Raw genomic sequence first — 16,432 nt, 5'->3', positions numbered from 1 at the left:
ATGCAACAGGCAGGTGATTGCAGAGGAAGCACTGGCTGACTTAAAATGACACAGTTTCAGAGATCCCTTGGTACAAGGGCATGAGGGCACTGGAGCTGATCATGCCAGCTCCTGTAATAGAACAGAAACTGGGGGACACTGAGAAAATCAACGGGATGCAGCTTTTGTTGCCATTGTTCATTTTGTTTATTTATTTATTTTTAGTCAACTGCTTTCCATTATAAATAAATAAGGCATGAAGGTTCTCATACTGTTGTAGAGCTGGTAGCCACAATCGTGCTGATGGCTCCTAATTTTCTTGAGCCGGGGGCCATAGGGCACCTGAAGATGCAGAGCGTGGAAGCAAGGAGCTTTTGGTGGTGGGGAGTACAGGAGGCTTCTGGAGCAGGTGGGTTTGGGCATCGCCCCCTGCCGACTGGCCTCAGCGGTACTCAGCTTAACGAAAGACAAAGGACGGAGGGGTATTTTTTGCATTAATTCCGTTGTGAGCAAAAGAAAGGTAGCTCTTCATAGTGTCAAGTCCTGAGACCTGGAGGATAGTTCAGTTTTAACAGTCTTCCTCCTCCAAAGCCAAATTGAGACTGACATAAATAAATGTTGCAAAAATCCCAACTATTTACCCAAATTTTTGGGATATAAGCTGGTGAAAACAGAATCCAAATTTGGCCTACAGTTTCTCCGGGCCAGCACAGAATAGGTAGCTTACACTGAACTGCTCATTTCTTGTGGCACAGTGCTCGGGGTGTTGCCTAAGCTGTGACGAAATACTGCTTCTCTGCCTAAAAATGTGTCTGTTCAAACAAGATCAGCTTCTGAAAAATGGAAAGTGATGATTCCTGAGACTGCAGCAGCACTTTGGCTGTGTTTGCATGTCTGCGGAAGCAAAAGAGATGAAGAGATTCCAGTGCTGGAAAGTGAGCTGGAACATGAGAGGTGATGACCTTTGGAGACAGTATCTCAGCCAAGATAGATTATTTTCAACAGAAGACTGAAATCTGTCCTCTTGACTGTGAACACAGAGCAAAAGTGTAGGGCAATGTGTGATCAGCACTGCCTGGGCCAGCGGTCCCAATGCTGTACGAGTGTGGTGCTTTACCACTTGCACTGAGTCACTGCTAGGTAGCTTTGCAAGCCCATGCAAGTATTGGAGGAGCTTGCTGCGTTGGAGGCAGTGACATCCTGTTGGATAGCACAGTGCAGAGGGCTGGTACCCGGACAGTGAGGTGAAAGCATGTCTCTGAAACTGTAACAGCACTTCTTATCTAGCTTATGGGAAAGCCCTGGTAATCAAGTTCCTGCCAGGCACAGTGATACACCTGGGATGAAATACTGAGAGAGATTTAAAGCGAGGAAATCCCATATGCCTACAAAGTCTGGAGGGTGTGGAGTGAGTTACTAGGTGATACTGATGAAGACAGAATAATCACTTATATGTTTCTCTTCAAGTTTTTCCAGTCGCAATGAGCTTGCATTGTAAACAGCTGAAAAACCTGACTGACAAGAGAATGGCTTGGACAGCAAGAACAGACTGCCCTATGGGGAAGGGGAAAGGTGGGGGTAGGTCTTTTGGGTGCAAGTGTAGGTTCTTAGCCATAAAACCAATGTGAAGGCTTGGGCTGGTGTTCTTGAGCAGCCCCTGAAGTTCTGATGGTTCATACTGCTTTGCTGCGAAGCCGAACTCTGGCTGCTGCAGTGCTGGAGGACATCCAGGCTTTTGCTCGCATGTAACTGGACTGTAAGACAAGCTGAAAAGGATGGGGGAGGTGAACAGTTCCTTGTGGTGGGGTTTCTGTTGCTATTGAGAAGTCTGTCTCATGCAGAGATCCATCATACAGATTCTGAAATCCTCTAACTACAATGTACAGTTTGTCCAACAAGTCACCAGAGCCCAAGCTTAAAAACACGAACTGAGTCTCTGTGACATTTCCTTGCAATTATACGATGGACGCTCCCTTCCCATACAAGAACATACCATGAGGCCTCTCAAACCTTCAAAGCAGTGGGGCTGGTGACGTTTCCTGGAGCTGAAGAGAAGACTCGGCTGTTGGGATAGCAGGCGGGGATCGCAGAGGGGCAGGGCTCATTTGCTGCTCTTGTTTTTCACCTTTGTGGCATTGATGTCCGCTTTTGTTTTCTGGATGCGGGAGAAGATCTCCTTGAACAGAGCCTTGTACTCGGGCTGACTCTGCTCCAGCCGCTTGTCCACGGCCTCCACGTGTTTGCTGATGGTCTTCTCCATGGATTTTCGCTCTTCCAACTCAAACCCTTCTCCCCGGAAGTCTCTGAAGGAGCTATCACGAGAGATGGGGCGGGAGGTCTGCACCCCTGTGTGACGCACGCTGTCCTTGTGCTGCCGGCACTTACTCAGGAGCTCCTCGTACTTCTCCAGCAGGGCATGGTACTGCTCGTCCACCTCCCTCAGGATGGACATGCCCCGTTTGCGCACGTTGTTGGCATGCAGTGTGTAATTGCCCTCGTGCCGGCTCACGGCATCCTTGGTGACGATGGCATTGAGAGCTGTGTCACTGCAGCTCTTCCGGACGGGGTGGTTTGGGGAAGGTGTCATTGAGGGCCCGTGACTTTTCCCTCCCTCTTCCTCTGAGAGGTCGATGTAATCTGCTTCTGGGGCGTTATTCAGTGGCTCCAGGAGGGCCTCAGACAGGTTGTCTTCCCTGCTGAGCAGATACTTCTTGACTTGTTTCACCTGCTGCAGCTCCACGAGCTCTGCCTCCAGCTCCTTGATGCGCAGCTTGCAGTGCTCCATCTCGCACACGCGCTGCTCGAGGTCCGAGTACTCCTGAATCACAGAGCTGTACTCCCGCTCAACCCGCTCTTTCCGCTGCTTCTCCTGGTTCACCTGGGACCTCAAGGAATCCACCATGGCTTGGAGGCGCTCGTTCTCCCGCTCCAGCGGCTTCTGGTTGAACTCTGCTGAGGAGCTGTGGACCTGGAATGCATCTTCATACCTGGAAGAGTAGAAAGTGTGTGAGCAAATCAAAGAATCATAGAATCACTAAGGTTGGAAAAAATCTTTAACGTTATCCAGCCCAACTCCAGCCCATCTGACCACATCCCTCAGCACCACATCTCCGCAGTTCTGAACACCCCCAGGAACGGTGACTCCACCATCTCCCTGGGCAGCCAGTTCCAAATCCTCCAGGTGAAGGAGGAGGCAGAGATGCTGATGTGATCAGTTGCCTCTTCTTCATTGCTCCCTTCCTGGGAAGCAATACAGTGCACTTCCCCCTTCTGTTGGGAGATCATTTTTTTCTCCTCACTGAAGCGCCTGTGGCATCCTGTCTTGTTGGAACAGATTGAAAAAAGGAAAGCTCCATGGTTTCCCCCCGAGGCGTGGCAGGAGGCGGGGGATACTGAACAGATTTCTAAGTTACTGAAGGGCAGAGTGACCTTCAGAGCCGACTGCAGAGCGGCAACACTGTGGGCATGAGGCATGGAGGGACACTGGGAGGATGTGGGGGAAGAACCGCTGGAACACCAAGTGGATTTTGCTGGGGGTTTTATACCCTCATAACATCCCCTGTGCCGCTGTTTGTATCCTCTCGCAGCGAACGCTTTCAGTAAAAAACTTTATTGATTACTTATCTATTTAAAGAAGCCTCTATTATGGACAAAGCTGAGCAGGAAACATCCTTAGAGGGTCAGTGAGTTAGCACGGTGGCAGGGATTTAAGGAGGCTCAAGTGAGCAATAGTGCTGAAGGTGTTTGTGCAGTATGTGGCATACCTTCATTTGTGCTGCTGGGGCTATGGGAATTGCTGGAATTGTCCTGGAGAAAGAGACTGACCCTCTGCCTCCCTGCAGAGACAGAAGGCTGTAGGGCCACCAGAGCCACAGCTCTGCCCTCCCTGCTCCATACCTGGGGCTGGAGCACAGCTCCTTCAGGCAGGGGAAGGTGTGAATGGTTCGGCGCCGCTCCCTCTTCTCCCGCCGGATGCGGAGCTGCTCCAAGCTCCGCATCTCCTCCACCTGCTTCTGCAGCTCCTCCACCTGGTTCTGCAGCCCCTCAATCGTTTCCGTCAAGCTGTGGAGAGAGCAGGGAGCAAGGTGAGGAGATGGGCACAGCAGTCACAGATCTTTGAAAGGTTTTTTTTTTTTCCCCCCAATGAGAAAGCTGGTCTATGGAGGTCCTAGCATGTGCCCTGAGGGCGTGAAGGTGCTTGCTGTCATGGCAGAGGCTGTTCTCCCTTTTGAGTGGTGTGGGTTGTAAAAAAGGGAGGACTACAGCAGAGCCAAGGGATACACCAACAGAAGACCCTCTAACCTCAAATCTGTTGGTTGAGTCAGCTCTGAGACACGAGCGCTATCCTGGATTATCTCTGCACTACAAGGGCTCAAGCACTTTACTCTTCCTCTTGTTTCTCTTGTAGAAATAAACACAAGACAGAAATTTTGTTTTATTCTGGCTGTGAGCACAGTTCCTAAAGCTGCTCCAAAACTCCCCCTCTGCTTTGAGGCTCCCTATCTGCACAGCTGTTTGCAGAAGATGCTGTAGCATAAGGACGTGGCTTAGTCTGTTTCCAGGGATGACCTTGGTCGTGAGGCTGTTGTATGAGCAGAAGTTATCGACCAACTGGTCTAGCTAAATGCTGGATCCGTGCCCAGTGCATTGTGTGCTCAGAACCTCCCTTGTACCATCATGTGCTTCTTATTGAAGGAGGCTCATCCTCCATGCAGGAAGGTCTCTGTGCCTCTCTGTGCCTGGTCCCAGCTGCCAAACCTGCCTGATAAGAGAATGGTTGGAGCAGCAAGAGCACGCTGAGCCCTGGGGTGGGGGGAAGGTGGGATAGGGGTCCCAGCCTCACTGTGTGGGACCAGAGGAGGCTGTACCATTGTATCTTCTGTTGGGATGTCTTGCTTTCCAGCACGAGCTTCTGATTTGCCAGCTCCAGGTCCCGTGCTGTTAGGTCTAGCTGCTCGTAGACTTTGGCGTGCTGCTCATTCATCTGCCGTAGCATCTCAAGCTGCTTGGTCAGGTACTGCAAGAAAAAAAAAAAGAGAAAAAAAACACTCCACATCCCAAACCCAGGTTGTCTCATGAGCAGAAGTTCCTACAGCCTTAGCTTCATTGTGTCTTGTGGCCAGTTTATCCTCCATCTGACTGAAGCTTCTTCCAGTGGAGGAATTCCTGCTTACATGATTGCGTGTCTAAAACATGATTTCTCCCCCCCCTCCCCTCATCCTCTGTGAAGAGCACTAACCTCACTCTCTCTACTTGGCTTCTTTTTTATTCACAATACCCCAAGGAAATCAATATCCCTGAGAATGTGACTCTTTACTGGAGCTGAGTGTGCTCGGCCCAATGGTTACTGCATCATCTGACAGATCAATCGCAGAGGCTGCATTTCTGTAGGAATTCAGGCTGCAGAAAGTCTGAATCTGTGAAATGTGAGAGCTGTGGCCATAGCCCCCTTCCTGCAGCCTCTGCAGCAGTCCGAAAGCTTTCACCCTGCACAGCGTGGCACAAGGGCACTGGCTGGGATCAGATCCTAAATCTGGGGCTGTGAAGACACAAAGCCCTTCTCTCCGCTCCTTGCAGTGCCATGTGCTGAGAGTTCCCTGCCTGTCTCTGCCCCATGCCTTTGTAAATTGGTGGTTTCCAATCTTTTTTTAATTCACAGATCTCTGGAAGTCTTCCAGTAGATGCAAACCCGCCCTGCGCAGTGAGTTTAAGCCTCTCGGCTTGGCGCCGTGGGCAGTAATGCCCTGAGCCCAAAGGGTGCATGAAACTGCACTGCAGATTGCAGCTCTTTGAGAAAAAGCTGCTTTGTGCCTTGGACAAAGGAGGCTGTGTTCAGGGGGTGCCAAGGGGCTGGCCGAGAACAAACGTGATTAAGAGCGCCTGGAACCAAGGAAAAGCAGCAGCAGAGTGCTGAGAAATGAGCACAGAGGTTGGGCAGGAAGAGGCCACATGTGCCGCAGCTGCAACCAACGCCGGTGCCAAAATCTGGTGCACATCTGTGCAGGGGTGAGAGGGTCAGTCAGCCGTGGCTGGGAGCACCTCACCCAGACCTTAATCCACCCTGCTGCAGGCACATATGGAAGGGACTTCTGCTTTCATCCCCCATGGCACATCCCTTCCTCCAGTCTGTGCTGCTGGGATTGGCAGCGTCACTCTGAGATGACAGCAGTGACCCAGCCACTCCTGTCCCTAGCGTGTGTCCCCACCTCGATTTCCTGCACTTGCTCTTCATTGGTGGCATACATCTGCTGCAGGGACTCCTCCAGCTCCTTGTTGCGTTCCAGCAGTGTCTTCCCCAGCTCAGCAGCCAGGTGCAAGTCTGAAAAGCAGAAGGGACAAAGTCGCTGTGGTTCCTGCTCCACGCACAGCTTGCTTTGCACAGGGCTGCTTTAGCAGCAGGTTTTGATGCGGATACACATTTACAGGACATTCACAATCTGTCCTATTCCATCTTTGATGGGCTGCAGGAGCAAAGGGTAGCTGAGCTTGAGACAGCCTACATCACCTTTCTGCATGGCACCATGCACTGTGCAGCCAGGATCAGACCCACAAGGCTCGGCTGAGGCTGAAGATCAGTCCCCCATCCCCATCTTCATCCCCATCTCCTGTGGGCCTGACTGGGGCTCAGCATCCTCCAGGATGAGAACAAGGGTTGGTGAGGCCCTGCAGAGCCTTGGGGATGCTCTGTAATGATATTGTTATCTCTAATGAAGGGATTACCATGCCTTCCCTGTCAGCCTCCATCCATCACCACTAACAGAGTGACATGAGCAATAGAATTGTGCATGGCCCCAGGGGTTGGCGGCCCTGCAGCCTTGCTGCACTCCTCCGGGTAGCTCCAAGGCGAAGACCAACGCTATGTATTCCCTTACTGCCACCTCTGAATGCTTTGGGGGAGGCTGCTGAGATGTTTGGGTGTTAGGAGGAGTGTAGGGAAAATAAACATTGACAGTGTGAGCTGCTTAAATTACCGAGTTTGCTGTCTTGGGTAAAGAAACCCCAACCCAGGACTCTGTGATTCCTATGCTGGCCAAAGCTTGAGCTCCTCAGGTGATGCTGTTTGTGAGCCCGAGGTGGCACAGCTGGCTCTGATTGTAGCCCTCTGCTTTCCAACCAATTGGTTGTCTTTACAAAGCCCGGCCTCAGGCAGTTGTATGGGCATTCATTTCCCTTGGTGTTCCCAGGGGGGGGAGTGTCTGGCTTGTTTGGTACCAGCAAGTAAGCCTGACCCTAAGCCTTCAAAGCAAGAAGGTAGGAAACCAGGTATAGCTGTGTGTTACTGCTCCTGCCCTGGTATTTTCTCAGCCCATCACTACCCTGGTCCCTAGCCTGCAGCTATAATGTGTTTTGTAGAGCCACTGCTGGGGCTGAGAGCCGCTGTAGTTTCTCCCTGCAGTTAATTTGGATATGCAATTGATTGGGAAGCAGTGATAACTTATTAATAGAATAATAGGGGGGGAATCAGGACCCCTTGGGTATATCCTGTGCCTGGGAAAATTGCTCATTTTAGAAGTCACGTTGCAAAATGAGGCTGATGCTGGCTGCTTGGACGCAATCTCTTACATGAGAGGAGTGCTAGGATGTGATCCTCCTTTTGGATAACGCTGTGGGAAGTGCTGCTGTGTTATTAGTTTGAGTGATGATTGCTTTGGCCCCACTGGTGCTGGGGGCCATCTCCCTAGCAGCTGTTGTGTGTCCTCGGATCTCCCCTTTACCGTGGGAAGGGATTCTCAGCAGTGCCCTCATTCAGGGTGTTACTCTAGGAAATGTCTTTTTAATCATAGTTGTCACTGTCACACAGCTACCTGATCTGAGGGCTGTGAGCCCTCCTGGGCTATAGGGATGTATCCTTCTAGGAAAGACTTCTTTTTGCTGAGCACTGAATTTCTCTGGTTTCCAAAGTGCCCACAGGGGAGTGAGTGTTTGCTGTGCCAGCTAGAGACTGGAAAAACAGCCAGACACCAGCGAAGACAGAGGAGAACTTGTGCCTTTAAGCAGCTTGGGATAGTGTTTAATGGCACTGCCACCTTGCCAGAGCCCCTGTCCTTGCTGGAGAGGGGCATGTTGCAAATCACATCTGTCCTACTTGATTTCTGAAGCAAGGAGAGCCTGGCATGGAGCAGAGGGCTTCAGGTAATGAGTCAAGTGTGTCCCTGTCCCTGCGGATTACCCCAATGCTCTCTCGCCATATGGCATCCAATTTAATCAGCTGGAGTTGAGTTAAGTGGATTACGTAGTGTGAGATCCTACATTGTAATTTAAAGGACTCAGCAATCATTTAATGGGGGAAATGGGCAGTGTCTGGGGAAAATTGGGAAAGAAGAAAGAACAGGGGTGAGCTCCAAGGAGGAAATTTCTTTCCATTGTGAGCTTAAGGGCCTGAGAGATTCCGTGCTTGAAGGATGTGGGCAAGTTGGTCTTTTCAGCGTCACTAAACTGCCTCAGCAATCATCACCACACTCCGGCTGAAGCATCCCCCTAATCCTGTCTGCCCCACACCTGCTGAGTCCCTTCCTTCCCACCTGTTGTTTTCCCTGGGCTGTAGGAGGGAGGGGATGCTGTAGAGATGTGTTTTAATGTCCTCTTTAAAGCAGACTTATCTTGATTAGAAAAGCTGTGATTAGTTCAAGCAAGCTTGGGTCGCATGAAGTTCCTCTCCATAGAGAGGACGGCATCCTGGGCCTGTGTGAATTTATCAAGGGGATGCTCAGCGGAGTAAGGACTGTTAAATTCCCCCCAGGCTTTTGTGTTCCTCTGCGCTTCTTCACCACCAGATTGGGCAGCCAGTGCTGTGCAGCCTGTGCTAATTCAGCAATTCGTGTGATGCCTCCCCTGCTCTGTGCAGAAGGAGAAATGAAGCCATGGTGCTGAAGGCAGCACCCGTGAAACAGCCAGCATTCAACTTATAAACAGTGCCCACAGGGATATCAGACTTGTGGAGGGGATTGGGGGAGACAAGTGTTGATCAAATTGTCTTGGGGAGGTGGGGACCATGACCCCAAGGATGTGTGCAGCCCAGGAGACGCCCTAAACAAAGATCTGCCTCTAGAGAGGGAGGGCTGTGCTTCCCTGTGAGCTTCTATGGGAAAGCAAGGAGAGAGCGGAGGGTGAGAGGGGAGCTGGGGTTGGATCTGGGCAGTGCCTAGCACAGGGGAGCTGCTGCTGTTGCAGTGTTTTTCCTTCATCTTGGGAGGCAAATGTCTTGCAGCTGCAGAGGTGACCCAGAGGTAATTGTGCTGGGACTGCATCACTGGGTAACACCCCCCCAAAAAGTCCTGATTCTGCAGCAGGTTGTCACTCTCTTAAAGAAACTGTGGAACAAGGCACAGGGAGTTCCCCTGCAGCAGCATTCTGCAGCAACCCCTGCACAGGATGATGTGAACGGCTGTGGGGCTGGATGCCTCCTGGCTGAGGCAGCTTGCGTTATGGCACACAGATCTGCAGCTGTTCTTGTGTTCCTGGTGCTGGCCTGCATCTCTTTGGGCACCCTGAAGGATGCTTTTCTCTATCCTTGGCTGCAGCTTTGTGTTGGGCACGGAATGCTTCAGCAGCTCTTGGCACAACTGTGTCACTGTCTTTGTAAATACAGCTTTCTGGAGGAAGCCACCACCTGGAGCACTGCTTTAGGCTTTTCCCCATCTTCTCTCTGATAAGAAATCCAGCTCTTCCTGGAGTTCTTGTTGGTCAGATGGGACAAATCATGTCCATATCCTTAGGAAATGCTGAAGTCTGGGGATTTTCAGCAGGGACTGAAGGGCTGATGCAGACAATTATAGGGGTTTAAGTGCCCCTCTGTCCCTGGGGAGAGCTGGTGGTGATCCTGAGCTGTGGGAGCCAGGCAGGCCTGCAAGGGCTGTTACAGGTCCTTGGGCTCACACTGTGCAGGGCTTTATGCAGGATGTGTCCTTTGGTTCAGTGTCTGTTTAGGAGTTACTTGTGGTCCTTTCCTAAAGAGCCTGCAGTGAGGGTGGCTGCTCCTGCTGCTGCCAACAGCAAATTCACCTGCTGAGCACTGGGGAGGAGCAGCGAGCAGAACCCTGGTGCGTGGACTCTGGAGGAAGCGCAGGGTGTCTGTGAGCTGATGGATGGGGTAGGCTGAGAGTTAAGAACTGATGTTTAATGTTGTTGACGTTTAATTTAATTGTATTTGCTGTCTGCTCCATTACACACGGGTACTTAGAGTCAAGGGCAGGTGCAATTATTCCTTTCAAAATCTAAATAAATGATGCGATACTGGTTTACCCCAGGGTAGGGTGTGCTTACTGCTCATTTATTTTTCTCCTTAGTTGCAAGAGATTGTGCTGTCTGGATACATTACAGTGAAGATCAGTTTTTGTATATCTCTTACTGCTGCTCCGTGACAGGTTGTGGAGGGAATCAGTGCTTACCCCTTACAAACCTGTGCAGGGGAATGTGCTGGGGTGCAGATGAAGCAAGTGTCATCACACATCTCACAAACAACCTGCAGGCATATGTGGAAAAGCCATGTCAGCATGCCCATCCAAAGCATGGCTCCAGTTGGGCTGAGCTAGTTCTGGGCACATGGGCAGTTCTGTTAGTCTAATGAGATTTGCTGGATTGCCTGCTTGCTTTTGTTTTTCTTTTTTTTTCTTTTTTTTTTTCTTGCATAGTTTGTTCTGAACCTATGGGCTGCTTTTGGCTTTGCAAGCAGCCCTGGCAGGGGGGAGCTCCTGTGACCACAGAGATGCATTTTGCAGGGGCTCAGGACAAGCAAAGAATAACAGAGTGGCTCTGTCTGGGAAACCTTGGTGGGCAATGAGAGCAGTGACCCCACCTGCTCCCTGGCAGCGAATCCCATCCCGGAGCAGGGCAGGGGCTCAGGGATGTGCTGTCTGTACTACACTGTGCTGCAGAGAGGCTCTCCAAGCGTGGGCAATAAGTTAACGCCTGAGCCCTAGGTTGGCTGCCCCTGCTTATAAGCTGTAACACCAACTCATCCACAGCAGTCCCATCCTGTGCCCACAGCCATCGACTTGTGTTTTGCTGTATTGCCAGAGCATGATAATGCAGAGCGTGCTATTAGACCACGGTTGGGCTGCATCTGTCTTTCCCTACTGCTCCCTTATCCAAACAGCCTGTGTTTGCCTTGTAGGCTAAGATGGTTTCTAAGAGCTCGGTGACTGGTGGAGGCCCTGATTGTGCACGTGGACCAGAAACCAGAAAGAGCCCTAAATAAATACATAAAAGGGAGATAAGGAGAAGAAGTGAGGAAAGAGGAGAGAGAAAGGAAGCCAATACTTTCCTGTGGGCACCCTCCCTCCAGGCAGCAAAGCTCTAGCTAATTAATTATGTTGGGATGTGGGGAACCATGAGTAGAGAGAAGCTTTTACTCTTAAAGCTAAAGACACAAATGCATGGACTTCTGCCATGTGGGAATCTCCCTGATGGCTTTGGGGGCAGGAGGCTGTAACTGACCCAGCACTGGGGAGGACAGCACCCCACCCGCAGCTATTGTTGGCTGGCTTGGCTGCTCCTGCTGGAGGGAACACAGGTCCTGAACAGTTCTGGGGCAACCAAGTTCAGCACAACTGCTACAGCTGCCCACAGCTGCAGGTAGAACCATGGATGGATGCCATCCTCAAGTTTCCTTGGCCCACAAAGAAGCAGCGGCTGGGGCTGCTGTGGGCAGGAGGTCCTTCAGGACAGCCCTGAGGCTGCAAACACACAGTAGTTCCCCCAGTTCTGCTTCTTCCCACAGCTGGAAGTATGTGCCCAAGGTTCAGCAGTCATAGAAAGGAGTTTCTGTGTCAGACAGGCGGCAGGTCCTGGAAGTCACTGTGTAGGATTCTTACTCCCTGTTTGCTTGCCTCCTTCACATAGCAGGACAACTTACATTCTAGGAAAATGCATATGGATATTTTCTACTCAGAATTGGAGGCTCTCACCCTTTCCTCTCCTTGAAGACTAACCAAAATGCCACCTTATTTCCCTGTGCGTTAGTCCTTCTGATCATCTCCAAGCAGCTCAGCAATTAGTTACTGAAAACTTTCTACTTCCACAACCTGCCTGCGGCAGTGCACAGCTCTGAGTGGCTCAGCTATGCAGGCAGCACTGTCCTGCCTGCTGCGGGGATGAAGGCAGCAGGCTGCAGGGCTCACCTGCAGAGATGGGCTGCCAGGAAGGCAACATGAGGGACAGATTTTGGGGTTCTATCTGCACCCCAATGTTTGGGCAAGCAGAGTGTGATTGCAGCTGTATGGACCACCCTGTATCTGATGTCTGGGTGATGCAGAAAATTGATGGGTATGGTTGCAGCTGGTTACCGGTGTACTGCTGACCCTGGGTCTTCACATGGATGAGTGAGGAGTGTGGTGCAAGCTCAGCACCTTGTGTCTTTTTTTCTTAGCAAAGCAATCAGGTGCTTGGCAGGAGGAGGAGGAATTAAGTATCTTAAATCTGGAGACCTTTAGAGGTGAAAGCCATAAGGTCCTTAGCCTGCACTGCAGATGGTTTGGCCCAAAAGTTTCTGTGGCTGCCCAGGAGGAGAGGGCTGTTGGTCTTGCAGTGGTGTTGGGATGGTTCTGGTTCCTTGTCCTGCTGGCTGACACACTGAGGCTGTATTCAGGCTCCTGAGAGTGTTGGGAGCCCTCCTGTTGGGCTGCACTCTGTCTTAGACCTGAGTGCTGGCAGAGAGGTGGGAGGCTGGGAAGATGTGGAAAGGTGGAGATCAAGGCCAGAGAGCTGCCAGATAGCTGCTGGGTCTGTTCTGCTCTGTGTGGATCCAGATGTGTTTCTGCTGGCACATGGCCTTCTGAACACAAATGCTTATGATGAGCTGAAAAGACATCCTCACTTGTCCCCAGCTCAGATTATCTAATTTTAGCTTCTGTTCATTCTCTCGGGATCTGGTTGCACGTACACCCTGTGCTCAGGGTATGTACATCACCTTGAACAGTGTGGGATTATTGTTAGGGAACAGGTCAAGGGTTCTGGAAGGCACCAATCCACTTGGGTGTGGTGGGAGGCTGGGGTCTGGGACCTGCTGCCTCCAAGGCATGTGATGGATGAAGGACTATGGGTCCTTCAGGAGGGAAAGAATAATTGGAGTTTGTTCTCTTGGGAAAACTGATTTGATTCAGCAAGCCAAAGCACTGTGGAGGATGGGGAGGAAAGTAACAGGTGCTCAGCACAGAACTGAAAGCATGGTTAACTCTGTGGTGCTAAAATGGTTAATTAACATAATCATCGTGGAGCTCCTGGTTAAGCCATCCATTGCTTAGCAAACAGTTTTGGGTGTAAGTATAATAAATATTTGATGCTGTGAGAAGATGATAAGGCCAGCAACCAACTGATGCACAGCAGAACCTTCTCTCCCTTAGCTCACGTTGCTGCTCCCACCCTTGCTCCCAAGGACTAGTCTCTGCTTTTGTCATCTGTCTTCCTGGCTGCTGCCAGCCATGGTTTTGGCATGTCCCTTGGCATGCTGCTCCTCTCAGTAATGCCAGCACAACTCTTAATCATGCTGCACTGGATGTCTTGCATTGTGCTTCCACTCCTAATTTCCAAACTGACAGCGTCAGGACTGTACCATCTCCAAGGACCTCTGGATGCTGCTATGGCAGGCATGGACCAAGCCTGGCACTGTCCTTCATAGTGCATTGTGCAAATTAATTATGGTTGTGATTACCCCGCAGGACCTTTCCAGCTGGCTGATTTCAGTTACAGCCTTCTCCATCTCTCCTAAGTTTGTGCAAGCCTGCACAGCCCCCATCCTTACAGAGACAGTGAGCCCCACACTTGGGACTTGCTTTGGGTCTGTTTTCCTCCAGTCCTGCGTCTGCTCAAAGGTGGAGCCTATCCTCAGCGTGAATCTGTCATCTGGAGTTAGCTCTTCTGCATGTACATGGCTGGGACAGAGCAGGGAACCTGGCCAGCAGCAGGAAGGTGTTCTTACTGTAGGGAGCCAGCGCTGACTCACGAACCTGACACCGGAGACAGCATTAGGCTAAAAACCTGAGTCCTGTGTGGCTCAACTCTCCCACTGCTCATCTGTAGTGCTGCTGCTCCTCAGTCTGCCTCCTGCCCCTTGGGCAGTGCACAGGTCCCTGCTGAGCCAGGAGAAGATGACACCTAGAAATGTGAATTTCTGAGGAGTCGAAGGCTGCATGCTAACCCAGCTGATAGCTCTATCTTCTTTCTCTGCCATGGTTTAATCTGAGCGTTGTGTTTGAAACAAGATGGCCTAGTATCCATCTACTAATACTTCCTGTTAATTGAGAAATTGAGGTAAAAAAACAGCTGCACAATCCCTCTGGGCTGGCTATCATTCCCTGCTGGGCCTCTGCCCTGCAGCTGAAGCTGTGCAAACTTCAAATCACGACATAATGTACTGGAGTGGTGGTGGGCAGAGGCACTGCAGCTGGGCTGCAATGTCCCCGCTGGCAGTCAGCTGGTTGGAGCAGATGTAGAACCATAACACATGTAGAGCATAACACGTCAGAAGGGCAACTGCGTTTGGGTACCAAAAACTCTTCTCTATACATTGACAATTCAGTTCATTCTTTGGCAGCTGCTCTGAAACACAACTTCTTTCAGCTACGTTGACTCAAAATATGAAGCTAAGCATTCAGAAAAAAGAAGCCCCAAATATACACAGGTACTAACTGTACGGCTTAGGATAAACATTACAAAGAACTAGTGTAAATGCAGGCAGTTACTTCAAAACAAATTACACAAGTGAATGCTTATCTTTCTCTGGCAAACCTATTTTTGCTGTTTGAACCTTGGCATTCCTTTCTCTCCTCCTCAATTTTTCCCACTTCTATGGCTGACTGAAGAAACCTCCAGAAGTAATAAGGTTACTTATAAGCATTCTTTGGGATTAAGCTTGGACAGCAAGAGCTTTGGGCAACACTTCCAGCAGCTACATCTTAGCAGTACCTTATTTGTAAGATCTGTAGATCTGTTTCTAACTAGTGTGCCTGACGACTGCCTACAGCCAGCTGGAGATGAAGGCAATGTCAGAACTTTCCATGTTGGATTCTGCCCCCAGCATGTTTTCTGGGGAACCAGCTTGCTGTACCGCCAAAGGACACCTGGCTGGTGCTGAGGGCAGATTTGGGCTCCCTGCATCTCAAACTTTCCTTACTCAGGATGGCTGTCGGGAGCAGCAGAGCTGACGTTTCCATGGAGGTGAGGCTGCAAGATGAGATGCAGGGTTTGCCGAGCAAACAGAAGCCTTGAGATAAGGTATCCCACCCCTCACTCAGAGTTTACCTCCCACCTCCTGTTTGTTTCATTTTTTTCCTCTCCCCCTGGGCTTCCACCCCTGGCAGCTGCCTGTCCCCCCCATCCTTACCCTGCTCCAGGTCCTGCTGGTCGTACCAGGGCTCCTCTTCCTCGCTCTGAAACTCTTCCATCCTGTCAGCACTCAGCATTTAGCAGCAGAGGCCGGGGAAGGCGAGCAGCATGCGCCGAGGGGGCCCCACCGCCGCCGGCAGCGGGGATGGAGGCAGGGATGGAGGCAGGGATGCGGGCCGGGAAGCGGGTGGTACGACGTGGCAACCGGCTCCTGGCCGCTGCCGGGCTCTGCTTCTCCGAGGGAGGCTCCTGCTGCCGCTGGGGCCGGGGGAGGCTCCAAGGGATGGGGATTAAACGGGGACGTAGCCGGAGGGGCCGGGGGATGCACAAAGGAAGGAAGAGGGCCCGGCGCAGCCAGGCAGATCCTCTCTCCGCAGCTCGGTGGAGACCTCTAGCATGGAAATGCTGCAAGGAAAGCCGGCGACAGGGAAGGGGGGGGGGGGAGGCCGATCTCCTCCTCCTCCTCCTCCTCCTCCTCCACGCCCAGCCGCCCTCAGGCTCCCCTCCCGGAGTGCGGGCATCTCTGGCTCCCGATTCGCGCTGCTGCGGGCCGGGGCGGTCCGGCTTTACTGCGGGCGGCTCTGCGGCTTCGGGTGAGTGTCAGCCTCCTCTCCGGTGGGAATGTGGCATTCTCACCTGGTTCGGATGTGTTGGTGTGGGTGTGAAAGACGGGACCCGTATGAGCAAACCCGTAGCATCACCTTAGCCTGGTGTCTTCTCTACAGTGTCCTCCGTTTGGTAACCTGATAAGAAGTCAGTGCTTGTCCTCCAAGTTTTTCTCTTTTTCTTGAAGGCAAACTTCTGTTTACGTAATTTGTTTGTCCTCGTTAGCCATGGAGTCCATCAGAGACTCTAAGGTATGAACTAATGTGACAGTGTGTGTAGATGGATTTTTACCTTCTGTGTGATGGAGCTCCCAGATTTATACCCAATTGCATTACCTGAAGTGGTGCCTACAGGAAAGGCATGCAAGATGTTTATGCAAGAGCCCAGAAAAGACGTGATCTGCACCAGAGAGCTTCCTCAACCCTGCTGCGAGCAGCTGAGGGTCCCTGCGTGGTTAAAGCGATGCCTGGTGCTTGGCCCTCGTGTGCAGCAATGGAGGAGGAAAATAACACGAGGAATAAGAGAG

The 16,432-nt window shown here is 51.3% G+C and overlaps 1 protein-coding gene and 2 long non-coding RNA genes across 3 annotated transcripts; 2 read left to right on the top strand and 1 right to left on the bottom strand.

The window, feature by feature from the left end:
- Positions 1-162: 162 nt before the first annotated feature.
- CDR2L (cerebellar degeneration related protein 2 like) lies at positions 163-15,757 on the bottom strand. Its single transcript, XM_052687880.1, has 5 exons — positions 15,299-15,757; positions 6,186-6,298; positions 4,848-4,996; positions 3,877-4,041; positions 163-2,966 (listed from the first exon to the last, which is right to left on the bottom strand). The coding sequence occupies exons 1-5, from the start codon at positions 15,375-15,377 to the stop codon at positions 2,081-2,083; spliced, it is 1,392 nt and encodes a 463-aa protein (XP_052543840.1). The 5' UTR covers positions 15,378-15,757; the 3' UTR covers positions 163-2,080.
- LOC128083038 (uncharacterized) lies at positions 7,011-15,777 on the top strand. Its single transcript, XR_008207933.1, has 3 exons — positions 7,011-7,230; positions 15,093-15,189; positions 15,678-15,777. It is a non-coding gene; the product is annotated as an uncharacterized LOC128083038 (long non-coding RNA).
- Positions 15,778-15,794: 17 nt separating this feature from the next.
- LOC128083035 (uncharacterized) lies at positions 15,795-16,399 on the top strand. Its single transcript, XR_008207930.1, has 3 exons — positions 15,795-15,893; positions 16,026-16,157; positions 16,248-16,399. It is a non-coding gene; the product is annotated as an uncharacterized LOC128083035 (long non-coding RNA).
- Positions 16,400-16,432: the final 33 nt, after the last annotated feature.

The sequence above is a fragment of the Tympanuchus pallidicinctus genome, unplaced genomic scaffold (assembly GCF_026119805.1).
Source record: "Tympanuchus pallidicinctus isolate F22 unplaced genomic scaffold, pur_lepc_1.0 scaffold23, whole genome shotgun sequence".
NCBI lineage: Eukaryota > Metazoa > Chordata > Aves > Galliformes > Phasianidae > Tympanuchus > Tympanuchus pallidicinctus.
This window is presented reverse-complemented; position numbering and strand designations above follow the sequence as displayed.

What these genes read in the sequence shown, in the direction of transcription:
- CDR2L (XM_052687880.1), bottom strand. Translation starts at nt 15,377, where the DNA reads ATGCTGAGTGCTGACAGGATGGAAGAGTTTCAGAGCGAGGAAGAGGAG. An exon ending in TCCCAACAGAAGATACAATG is followed by an intron (nt 4,042 to 4,847) that starts GTACAGCCTCCT and finishes CTCTCTCCACAG; the next exon opens with CTTGACGGAAACGATTGAGG. An exon ending in GAGCTGTGCTCCAGCCCCAG is followed by an intron (nt 2,967 to 3,876) that starts GTATGGAGCAGG and finishes CTACTCTTCCAG; the next exon opens with GTATGAAGATGCATTCCAGG.